General features: G+C 39.1%; 3 protein-coding genes across 3 annotated transcripts; all 3 read right to left on the reverse strand.

Moving 5' to 3' along the window:
* Positions 1 to 1,355: 1,355 nt before the first annotated feature.
* LOC140763937 (protein P21-like) lies at positions 1,356 to 2,233 on the reverse strand. Its single transcript, XM_073102322.1, has one exon. The coding sequence runs from the start codon at positions 2,201 to 2,203 to the stop codon at positions 1,529 to 1,531; it is 675 nt and encodes a 224-aa protein (XP_072958423.1). The 5' UTR covers positions 2,204 to 2,233; the 3' UTR covers positions 1,356 to 1,528.
* A 3,728-nt stretch (positions 2,234 to 5,961) lies between these two features.
* Positions 5,962 to 6,911, reverse strand: LOC140763059 (protein P21-like). The gene has a single exon (XM_073101091.1). It carries the CDS (start codon positions 6,772 to 6,774, stop codon positions 6,073 to 6,075), a length of 702 nt encoding a protein of 233 aa, XP_072957192.1. The 5' UTR covers positions 6,775 to 6,911; the 3' UTR covers positions 5,962 to 6,072.
* Positions 6,912 to 9,961: 3,050 nt separating this feature from the next.
* Positions 9,962 to 12,387, reverse strand: LOC140763399 (patellin-4-like). Its single transcript, XM_073101574.1, has 4 exons — positions 11,347 to 12,387; positions 10,773 to 10,897; positions 10,542 to 10,686; positions 9,962 to 10,447 (listed from the first exon to the last, which is right to left on the reverse strand). The coding sequence occupies exons 1-4, from the start codon at positions 12,235 to 12,237 to the stop codon at positions 10,199 to 10,201; spliced, it is 1,410 nt and encodes a 469-aa protein (XP_072957675.1). The 5' UTR covers positions 12,238 to 12,387; the 3' UTR covers positions 9,962 to 10,198.
* Between the last annotated feature and the right edge of the window lie 531 nt (positions 12,388 to 12,918).

Genomic DNA, 12,918 nt, shown 5'->3' on the forward strand with positions numbered 1-12,918 from the left:
TTACAATAAAGCAAGAGACGAGTAGCTGCAATCACACATTTCGATCAGTTGTCAAGTTTGTTACGAGTCCTTTTATTTCTTGCGTGAATATATATAATGGCTGCAATTGGTCAAGGTTCATCAGCAGCTTCTAGTGGCCCTGTTAGGTATGGTCAACAAAATCCATGACCACTAGGGTCTAGCTTCAAAGTATATAAAATTAATATTCCAAGTTTAATCCAAAGACTACCGCGGATGGCGACCCCTTATTTGATATTAGAAGTACTAGCCAACAACGTGCATAATTTGAAGAGCTGAATCTTGGCCTATGAACTCATCAATTGGCTAATATCTTGACAAATTTCAGCAAAAGATGTACTAATTTCCATCTATAATCTCTCAAAAAATAAACAAAAGAAATACACTACTAGTATCGGAAATACGTAGCACTCTCTACCTATAACCAAACAACCACTTGAAAGAATGACCACATTGCAAGCATACTCAAATTAAAAAAGACAGATTGACTTCTAGTCTATATATATATATATATGGTATTGAATTCCGCCATTAACTTCGATGGAAACTTATTCAATGTTTTCTTTCTTTCCATGCGTGCTTATCTAACAAACTGCCTGCACGTTTTATTGGTTGATTAATAACAAGATATCTTTTTACACACCGCATAAATGCACGGAAAACTACGTAGATCGATGAGAAGGAGAAGATGGAAAGGTTAAAACAAGTGCAAGAAACATATCCCCTAATATGATGGGCTTCGCCAATGAACTGTCCTACGTCAAAACTAAGCTAGTTGTAGAAACGAAAGAAAACATATCTGATGTTTCCTAAATCGTATTTATTTTTTAAATATAAATAAGCCAGCTTAAGTCAGTTTAAACTAATACTGTGTTGGGATATAAACCAGTATGATGATATAATAATTATATTTAACGCATGTGACACGAAAGGGTAATAAATTTAAGAGATATTTTAGAGTGGATGGATGAGATGAGAAGATAAGATGAGAGGAGAGTGAATGGGTGAGAGAGAATGATTGAATGATAGTTGATTAAAAATAATATATTTTTAAAAATAAAATTGTAATTAAAATTTGGTAGTAAATTTAAAATATTAGATGAAAAAAGAGGAGAGACAATAATAAGTATAGTAAACTAGTTTTAAGATGAACAATGTTTAAATATTAAAGCAGTATAACCCTCGCTATGTATACATAGTAAATAAATTTATTCTTATTCTACTGGACCACAGCCGAACACAAATAATTCCTTATCTTACCTTCCTTAAATCCAAAAGTAGAATCCAGAAGTAACCCATCCATCCATCCATTCATCCATCGATCATAGAGTCCACAGTTATAACCACGAATAATTAATACTATTATTTCAAGCATCAATTTTATCAATTTATTACACGTAATCACCCAATGAATTAATAAAGTACTGATTATATGTCTAATTGCATGATTACGTCCACCTTATTCGAAAGCAAGTTTATTATTAAGATAATCCAATCTTTATCCAGCTTATTACGGGCAGAAGACCACTTGATAGTTCGTACCCCCCGGGCAAGTGAAGGTGCTCGTTGGGTCATCCTTCGGGTAGCTGTAAGCCTCCGGGCAAAGGTTCTTGAAGAACTTGGAGTACTCGGTGGGGCCACAGGTTCCCGAGTTGCAGCAGTACTCATCTGTCTTGAAAACCGTGCAAGGGTTGTTGCACCCCCCGGGTGCTTTGAGAGCGCTGGGGCACTGTGACGTCACGTCGGCGCTGCAGTGGGGCCCCTTGCTGCAGCTCCCGGAGGTCGGGAGGAAGTTCATCGGCACGTTGAACCCGTCGACTTGGGAGATGTCGAAGAAGTCGAGGTTATCGAACTGGTTGAGGCCGAACTCCGCGAGGGTGTTGGGCGGCACGCCGTAGGCGGTGCAGGCTAGCTTGCCGCCGCAGTCGCCCGTCTGACATTGGCCGTTGCCGTTTCCGTCGAAGGAGCATCCGGTTCGGGCCCAGATGCGGCCGCCGGTCGTGCCGGCGTTGACGTTGAGGACCCAGGTCTCGCCCGAGTTGAGCTGGCGACCACCGCCAGGGACGGCGGCGGCCCAGACGGTGTAGGAGCACTGGTTGATGACGGTGAAGGTGGCGGCGGTGGAGAGAGAGACGAGGAGGAATAAAGGGAAGAGGAAGAGAGGTAGAAGAATTTGGGAGGCCATTGTGAATTGATCTTGTGGTGTTTGAAGGAAGGAGAAGAATTGGAGGTCTATTTATAAGTGCGTATGGAGGGATAGGAGGAGGAGGTTTTGGTCAATATCAGTGTGGAAAAAGATGTGGGAAGCGGAGAAAAATTTTGGGATCGATCGACTAGTATATGTAATCCTACAACAAAGCTACCAGTCGTTTAAGTTTCGAGATTTATTCTACCAAATCCGAGTCGTTTAATTTTGTTACGAGCAATTGCGTTGAGTCACCGAGTGCATTATAATTGAAGGTTGGCCTATTGTGATATGTTTTCCATGGTAGGGTCCCTACTTGTCTAACTAAATTATTAAGAAAGACAGACTAGCCTGCTGTAATCTACGAGATTTTAGATCATAAAAATAATTCTTTATGTTGCTTACGGATGGAGTCTATCGACAACTGGGTTTCAAAACTCTAAATTTTAAGACCGACGGACTCCAAGGGGGCTCCACAGCTAGTTATAGTGGGGCTCTAAATTTGGAGCCCGTCTTTATTTATTTTTAGACTTTTTAAAAATTCTTATTTTGTTCTATAAATATTTAATCTAATAATTTTAATTTCATATATATTCTTTATTAAATAATTTAATTAGTTAAACTAAATATATAATTAGTTTTACTAATAGAGTTTTAATAAAAATAGTACCATTGGAAATGTCTTATAGAGACATTTAAAACGAGTCTAATATTAAATTATTTATAAATTAATTTAAATTTAAATCTTTTTATTATTTATAAAATAAATATTTTCTTATTATTTAAAATCGATGTGTCTTAAAATTATCCAGACTCAAAATTATTTTCTAATGTAAATACTAAAATACATCAAATATAAAGTACATCAGATATGAAATACATCAAATATAGAATATATCAAATATGAAATATATCGGACATAAAATATATCAAACATTAAATACATCAAATAAAAATTATATTTCTTCATTCCCATAGTTTTGCCGTAAATGTTCAATAAGTGTATTTCAAAATTTATCGTGTAATATAATTTCGATGCATTTAATTAAAAAATTAGTAATTTAAAATTACTTTTGAAACTATTGGATATTAGTTTTATTTTAAAGATCTCAATAGTTTAACCATATATTTACTATTAAATAATTTAAAATAGAATAAATAAATAAATATATTGTATTATTTATATTTTAATAAATATAGAGCATAGCTCGGAGATGCTCTTAGATATTTTTTTTCTTTACAGATTTCTGTTTAGAAACAGTACGTGTATGGTCCTGAAATTGATCCTAATGTAGAGAGTATGTCTGTTTATTCTTTTTTGATATAAGTTGGGTAGGGTAATGATCGATTGCTTCTGCCAAACTCTTATAGCAGAGAGTTACCATAGATCATATAACTCAATTCAATTTAGAAGCTTAAACTATTATAACATAATATTCCAATATAACCTATTCCTACTTCCATATCTTTTCTTTTTTAAATATGAGATTATTTACTCATGGTACTCAACAATTTGTACCTCATCTCTATTTCTTATAGTAAATTGAGAAAAAGAACTGTCCAGCTTAGTTCATAGTTAAACACTCAATTTTTCTAGAATTAACTTAAAAGCTATTTAAAACAACTTTTAGCTGCTAGTTTCAACCAAACATAGCTTTAAATTCTAATTTGTTAGGGTCGAAAGGGGATGACCATTAGGTATATACGCCTGTACAAATTCCACGATAAAAATCAAAGATTTTAGCTGATGATGGTCCACGTATGAATGGAATCAAAAGTATTCTTTTCCTGTGTTGGTGGTCAGGTATAGAAATCAATAGTCATTGGTGACAAGCAACTCATGGCCATGCCACCATCTCGAAGATACGCAGAAGTTCTCCACTTTTTCAACTACTTTGACATCGTAGAACATTGAGTAATGTATTCATGGGATTCGAGATAAAGAAAAAAAGAAGCCTGAATGAGATATTTTAATTACTTTCAACCACATTTCTCTTTATTTATTCAATATACTTATATATTATTATTTAAACAAACTCTATAATGGTAATAAAATTATGTAATAATTATTTATTAGCATTTATTACATTATCATGTTGGGACATTGCCTCAATCGAAAACTTCAGCAAAAAGAAAAAGAAAAAAAGGGAGAGTAAATTGCTGTCTAGAATGAAAATGTGCTATGATCGAAGTTGGCCTATTATGACCTGTTTTAATGGAAATATTTTTCTTTGTTGTTTAACCGATCTAAAATAGTATAATTCAATTCAATCTAAAAGCTACCTTGAATCCATGTATATTCTCGTAAAGATAATTAAGTTTATTCGCTATCTATCTATATATATAGACTATTTCTGTTGAAATGATGAGAGACTGACTAAGTAGCCTTATCTCCTACCGAGTTGATAGATGCACGCATGAAGACCTTGTTCTATTTTTCTCTTCACGCCTTGGAAACTTTCAAGGATGGAGAAAGATTGCCATATTTTTCAATCCTTAGTCTTGATTACTTTCTGGACATAGAAAGTTCCAACTTATCAACGAGTCATGGCTCAGCAGCTAGATGATTAGGAAATAGCCACTTCCATTCTCTAGACCCTACATCTCTTAAAAAAGTTCCAAATATTATAACTTTCATGAATTGTCTCTTTTTCTTCTTAAGATCTACGTATTATATGCCGCCACTGAGATGATTCCGAACAAGGTCTTGTCGTTCTATATTACTTCTTTCACGTGCTTAATTACAATCCTGAATTCCTTCCTTGAAAGTTCCGCATGTTCTTCAGATAGGAGTGAGAATGGGTTGGATTATTAACTACGGTCTCACCCACTACTCGATCTAAACTAGATTCGTTACGAGTGCAAACTTTCTTTTTGTTCTGAATTCATATCCGGATTCGTATACTGTTTAATATAAGTTAGTCGGATCTGGATTCTTCACCTCCTCCCCTCCCCCTTGCGTCATGCACTCTTCTCTCCCTCCCCTCGTTTCAGATCCTAAGTTCCCCAGAAGTTTCTTTGAGGTGGAAGATTTCTTAGATGACGAAAATAGTAGACCGCACACATACAAGAAGGGGAAGAAGTCCAAACACCCACGCAAGCATATTTCTTTCAAGCACCGCACTGTAGCATTCATGGAGGCCGCCTCTCTTAATGTGTTTATATCTAAACGGGGTTAGATATTCTGATCTAAGTGTCTAACCGATTTGTTTGTTTTATGTTGTTTGTGCGATTAAGCTACAAACCTCTTGGATTCGAGCTCTACCGGATAAAGGTATTGTTTTAATTTTTTGTTTGAACACTCTTTTATAATCCGCATCAAGCATTATAATTACAATGAAGCAAGAAATGCAATCATACACTCCAATTGTCAAGTTTGCAATTAATTTTATTATAAAGCATACATACGGCTAGGCGGCTATCTGTAACCGGTCAAAGTCCACTCTTCAGAAAAAAGAAAAAAAAGTTGTCCAGCATCAGCATTTGGGTAGTCTTCGCGTGTGATTTCTAATTCCTCTCTGCTTATCTATATATTAAATTCAATGGAATAAACCTTATTCATTATTCATTAACCAGACAATTGTAATATTATATATATATGTGTGTGTGTGTGTGTGTGTGTGTGTGTGTGTGTGTGATTTAGTTTTATAGATCTATCTTTTACCTGCCACAGTTGCATGTAAAAAGCTATGTACATTCCTTATCCAAAACCCAAACCCAACCCAGAAGTGATTCATCCACCATAGAGTCTAGAGTCGTAACCATGGATAATACCATTTCATACATCAAGTTTATTACACGTAATCACTCAAATGGATAAGTCGTCGCGACTTCAATTGCGTGATTACATCAACCTTATTAAAAACATACTATGCAGATGCATGGGTGACTCCGCCGCGCGGGCAGAAGACCACTTCATAGTTCGCCCCTGCCGGACAAGTGAAGGTGCTCGTTGGGTCATCCTTGGGGTAGCTATAAGCCTCCGGGCAAAGTTTCTTGAAGAACTTGGAGTAGTTGGTGGGCCTACAGCTTCCCGAGTTGCAGCAGTACTCATCGGTCATGAAAACCGTGCAAGGATTGTTACACCCTCCGGGCGCTTTGAGCTGGCTGGGGCACTGTGACGTCACGTCGGCGCTGCAGTGGGGCCCCTTGCTGCATCCCCCGGATGTCGGGAGGAAGTTCATCGGCACGTTGAACCCATCGACTAGGGAGATGTCAAAGAAGTCGAGGTTGCTGAACTGCTTGAGGGCGAACTCGGCGAGGGTGTTGGGCGGCACGCCGTAGCCCGTGCAGGCGAGCTTGCCGCCGCAGTCTCCGGTCTGGCAGTGGCCGTTGCCGTTTCTGTCGAAGGAACAGCCGGTGCGGGCCCAGATGCGGCCGCCAGTCGTGCCGGGGTTCACGTTGACGACCCAGGACTGTCCCGGATTGAGTTGGCGGCCGCCGCCCGGGACGGCGGCGGCCCAGACGGTGTAGGAGCACTGATTGGTGACGGTGAAGGTGACGGCGGTGGAGAGAGAGACGAGGAGGAGTAAAGGGAAGAGGAAGAGAGGTAGTAGAATTGGGGAGGCCATTGTGAATTAATTTTGCGGTGTTTGGAGGAGGAAGAGGGAGAGTTTAATTATAGTTATAGGTGAGCACGAGGAGATTTTGGTCTTCAAGGTTCTGAATCCCAGGTGACACATGGAGAGAAGTCCTTTTTTTAAAGGAGATTGCCTCTCTGATGGTTCAATGAGGCAAATGACCCAAGTTGGCCTCTTATGATCCGTCTTAATAAAAATGTTTCCCTACTTGTTTAACCAATATACATAGATACGAATAGTAGAACTCAATTCAATTTAAGAACTTATGCCAGTTATGTTAATTAAAATCTATCTAATATTTCATATAAACCTTTCTCATATTTACTTTTTTTTTTAACATGGAAATATTTACTCTAGGATGAATGATCATATGGCATCGTACACATGGATATATGCGGCAACGACTGGATCAACTTCTCCTACAGTGTTTAGTCCATTTTTTTTATTTATTGGGAGAGATTACTGCTCATATATATACATAGACGTCCAGAATTGAAGTAAAATTTATAAAATCTTTGAACCGATTTGATAATGTTGAATATAAAGTAACGTTCGTATAGACACAACTTGCGTCAGTGTATCAACCGTGCACGTCTGATAACTCTAACCCTGCTCTCTTTAATTTGATTGCTTTGTGTATTCGTTTTGGCGAATCATCTCAGGAGCATTAGATCTACAGAATTAATGCGTTGGTGGCGCGTATTCTGCAACACGCTCGGACCAAGTCACCCCCTCTATACTTAACCTTCAATACAGATAAGGTATTATAATTTAATGCATTGAATTGATGCAGTGCTGGTGGTTAGATTTTTGACCAGACATGCATAAGTGGAAGCAAATTTCAGCAAAAATGAACTAAAATCCAAGTGTTTATTCGCTACCTATCTATTTACTGACGACATATGTAAGACTATTCCTATTGAAATGATCAAAGAGAGACTAATTAGCCTTATCTCCTACCATTTTATCAAGCATTAATTGATAGATGCACTTAACCCTCTTACATCAATTAGTCTATTATTCTCTTCAAATAACCAAGTAACCAACGGTTAAAAAAACCAATTGGTTCTTCTTTCTCTAGGTGAATGGTGAGCGGTGACCGATCGTCCTCTTCCTCCTTTGTCGATCGGCTCCTCCGTTGGCCTCCTCCTCCTCCATCGGTAAGCCGTCGTTGCCGCCTTCTTCTCCTCCATCGACAAGCTGTCGCCGCCTTCTCCGTCGACAAGCTGCCGCCGTCTTCTCCTCCATCGACAAACCATCGCCACCTCCTCCTCCGTTGACCTCCTTCGTCGAACTCCTCCTCCTTCTCCGGCCTCCTCCGTCGGGTTCGTTCTCCTCCATTGACAATTTACCGCCGCCTTCTCCTCCTCCTTCATCGACAAGCTACCGCATCCTCTCTTCCTTCTGTCAATAATTGGTTTAAATTCAGTTTCAACAAAAAAATTCAGCAAGTAGCAGCATTTTTGTGTCGCACGTTCGAACGGGCCCTAGGGGCGTTTAAACGCGAGCTCCAGACAAAGAGCAGTTTGTGATGCAGGCGTTCGAACGGCCCCAGCCGCGTTCGAACGCGAGCCAACCTGAGAACAGCTGTTTCTACAGGCGTTCGAACGGGGTTTTGGTGTTCGAACGCCAGTCTGCATTTGCACTGGGCGCGTTCGAACGCGCCCCCGAGGGTGTTCGAATGCGACACAGAAAAACTCAATCTGAACCGGCCCTATAAATAGAAATGTTGGGTTTTAGGGTTTTGAGTGGGCATTTTATAAAAAAGAAAAGTTTGTAGAGAAGAGCCACTATTGTTTAGAGAGAGATTAGAGTTGTAAATTCTTTGTATTTAAAGATTTGCATAGTGGATTAAAGATTGCTCCGCTCATGGACGTAAGCATATCGCCGAACCACATAAATCGTGTCTCTTCCTCTTTTCTCTTCATGGTTTGCATATATTTAGTGTTTATGTTTGTGATTACCTTAGGTATTTGAAGTTCTCTACAACTAGCATCTTGTATTTGGAGTTCTCACATTGATATTGATATTAGTTTTGCTAATATTTGGTTTGCCCCAAATTATTGTTATTTTATTTAGATTTGTTTGAGGGTGAAGGATTTTGTTTCTGCTTCCCTCACCCATTTGAGTATTTTGCACAATACCTTCAACCTCCTCCTTCAGCAAGCCGCCATCCTCGTTTCCGCCACCGCCTGCCTTCTCCTCTTTCTATTATCAAGTTCGGTTTGGCTCGGCTTGGGTTTTACTCGGGCTCAGTCTGGCTCAGCTCAAGCTCTACTCAAATTAAGCAGACCCGAACCTAAACATCAAAGGCTTGAGAGCTCGGCTCGTTTACACCCCCTAACTGAATGCTCCAAGCAAGGAGGATGAGCATTATTCTCTTCTTCGCTTGCTTCCCGGATATGTGGAGGCAGCACTAATCGTTGCATGTGAGTGAAGCAAGTTCATCATCAACCTTAGAGCATCTCTTGGGTGCTTCTAGGTTTCCTTCGCTTCTGTATTTGGATATCTAGTTGACCTCCCCATCGACTACTGGAATGAGAGGGCGATCAACAGGATTATTGGGTCCTTCATGGTGCCAGAGATATCTTGGACTCCGATTGCATGTGGCTCTGCGACCTCACTGAGTTCTAGGACATCATATCCTGTGAGGATCTTAAGGCAACACTAGAGCAGGTTGATGTCATCTCCGTCGATGGTTTCTGCCACTTCACATAGTCAAGGTGGCCATCAGTGGTTGGATCGAGGGTCCAGTTCCTTCCCAATCCCAAGCACCACTTGACTCCAATGCAAATGGAATGCTTAGATCACGAAAGTCGGGTAGTTCCGAAACCACGCGAGGAGAAGGAGGTTATGGCTTCCTACTATCTCAAGAGGACGACCAACTGGGAGAGGAGACGCCTGGAGGAGGTGGGTTGAGGTCATTAGGGAATGCTTCTTTGAGAAGGACCGTTTTCTATCAGGCCACTTAACAAATCTTAGTCATCAACAACATTTGAGACGTGCCGGCGATCACATTCATCCATCCTAACAATACAAGTTTTGAGCATCATGGACTACAGGCTATTCCAAACTAGTATTGTAGAACATGGTCATGGCACATCCAACAGTGAAACTCAATAGATGAGTATAGTCATATGGATAAATGTTGATGATATAAGGAATGGATAAAAAGCACATAGCTTCACATCTGGTGACACACTCCAAACCCTGTGAACTAATAATTCTTCACTAAAAGCATCAGAGATACATATGAAAGAAAACACCAATTCTAATTTACATATATAGAAAAAAGCCATTCACAATATAAATGAAAGTAATCCACAAGAAAGACGCCAACCCTGTCCAAAAAATGAGGCAAATATTAACACACGATATAAGGGCCTTTGAAAAAGGTAAAGTCCATCCAAAATTATCAACAATGTTTTGTCTTGTATCTGAACAAGACTTTCTTCTTCTTGTATGTGTTGTTCTCAATTGTCAGAACCACCTTTCCAGGCTCCTTATTCTTAAAAGAGTTCCTAGTTGTTTCTTCCTGATGACCCATTTTTCTTTCTTTCTGAATGACAATTGTATATGATCCTTCATCAGAAGGAACAAATTCTTCTTTGTAATTGACCTCCCAGCCAAACACAGTCAAATCCCAAACAACCATAGTTGCAACCTGTGTAAATGATAGTAAAAAAAACCTACAAATCAAAACCATGCTAGACTTTTGTTCCGACAAAACTAATTCAACATCGTTACGTGCTTTATACCTGCGGTACAGGAATTTCGACATTTTCAATTGATCCAGATTTAATTGTTAGTTCTGAAACACCACCATCTTCTCCAGAGAACTCGATGTCGCCCTCACGTTTCAGACCACCATAGGAAACAGGGATGTTTTCTGCAGGAATATATCTGTGAACAGAAGAACTACATTGTTAAGCTGACCTTAATTTTCTATCATGGAATTCATAGATTGTAGGATGAGGTAAATCACTTACTTGAGAAGAGTTTCTGGGACCTTCCAAGGGTGAGCAAAGACAAACTTGCTCCTGGTTCTTTGGGTTAAGAAAGGTGAAATAAGAGCACTGAACGCGTAGTACCAGAAGGGAACGTTGATGAAGATCTGTAATTAGAATTTAGGGATTAGCAAAACTTTAGTATATAGACAATCTATGCTAGTGTTGCATAGAGAAAGATAAGATTAACTACAACATAAGAAATAATGGACGTATGACTTAAGTAGCAACTAAGACGCCTAATTATGTACAAAGATCAAAACTCAAAATAGATAGTGATTAATGTTTCCCAGGATAGAGATCTTTCTTTATCACTTATGAGCTCATCAGCAGAAGGCTAATTATCTTCTCTCAGAAATCATCTTACAAAGACTAGTTGCAAAAAAAGAAAAACTATGCTCTTCATAAAACAAAACATAATGATCATTTTCCTCATTTCAACTAACGAGTAGATATACTTTCATGATGTTATATGAAAATATTCGCCATGAAGAGAAAAATAATTCAAGTTTTGCACTGTAAGATAAAATTAATGTCTTGTTTGAACAATACTCACATTCTTTGTCACGAACTCTGGATAGTTATTCTGAAGTACCTCCACGGCCTGCTTCATTGCAACTCTGAGCTCCTTCCTTGAAAGCCCTGGCGAGTTCTTCAGATCAATAACCTGAACAAGCGAAGCAGGGCTACCAGGCTTAAATTCCAGCTCCTGAATCCCCTTCTCCATGAACTGAACTCTCCACCTCAAAAATTGATCTCTCTTCTCCTCAGTTCCGAATGCCTTCTCGTACATCTTATCATCTTGAAACACACCATGCACATTGTAACACACCGGCCGCCCTTCGCGGTCGACGCCATCCATGTAGCACACCGCTTCAAACCCCTCCCCGAGTGACTTCTCCTCGAGGATCGAATCAATTTTTGACTCCTTCCTCCACTCGAGCGTTTTCTCGAGCATCTTGTATGCATCTTTAACTTTGAATTCCCGGGCCCTGAGGAACTTTAAAAGGATTACATTGTTCCTCTCGGGGCACTTGCTTGGAAGAAGGGGGACTCCCCACAAGTTGATATCTTTATCAATGACTTGGGTGGTCTCCTTCTCCTTTTCTTTGTTCTCCTCTTCCTCCTCCTTCTTGAAGAACTTGTTATTGAGGATGGCGTCTTCCACCTTTGACCTCAGCTCCATTAAGGCCTTCTTCTCGTGCTCTTTAAGGTCGGTGAGGAAGTTGCTCTCCTCCTTGAAGGAGGAGTTCTTCTCCATTATGGAGCCTAGAGTGATGACCTCTTCCTTGGTCACCATAACTTTCTCCTCTTGCTCTTCCGGTGTGCTCTGCTCTGCATTCTTCGACTCGACCACGTCGACGGCCGCGACATCCTTGACGACCTCAGCCGGCTCCGCGGGGGAGTTCGCCATTTGGGTTTCGTTGGATTGGGTTTCAACCGTCATGGTTGATGCAAGGGATGGTGTTTGGATGAAGAAAAGGTAAGCGATGAGGGAGATAGGGAGGTCTCAATGGCTATATTATATAAAAGAGCTAACTTTTTTTTAAAAAGGTTTCTTCTGGAACATGGAGAAGAGGAGGGGAAGGTTTAGTTAACGGCTATTGTAACTGTCCTAACGGCTAGTAAAAAGATTGGAATCTTTGTGTTACAGTGCGACTATATAAACAAATTAACATCTGTCCAAGAAGGCACTATATACAACATAATATTAATTATTTATACTGCAAATATTAGCTGCTGCTCATATGATTAAACTAAGTTCAAAACTCCACAGCTATAAACACGTATTTCTATGGATAACAAGCATTAAGAAATCCCACCAGTTGCTATTTTATCCGAGGGAAATGTGACTAAAAAACAAACTATCCAATAAAGTAACTCTAGTTTTTGGACAGAAATTTATAATAATCGTAATATGATAGTACAATAAAGTTATATTAATCATAATATCTATTTATATTAGACTAGAAAAATGACAATAAAGTTAATTTGATTATTTGCATTTCTTATCCCGACTATCATAATCAAACACTATTTTATCCAATATTTTTTATACTACACTTAACCATCTTTTTCGAACTAAACATCTAAAGAGAAATTAGTATGAACAAAATTTTATCTTGAA

This window comes from Typha angustifolia, chromosome 7 (genome assembly GCF_048772165.1).
Source record: "Typha angustifolia cultivar Huaian chromosome 7, ASM4877216v1, whole genome shotgun sequence".
NCBI classification, from domain to species: domain Eukaryota; kingdom Viridiplantae; phylum Streptophyta; class Magnoliopsida; order Poales; family Typhaceae; genus Typha; species Typha angustifolia.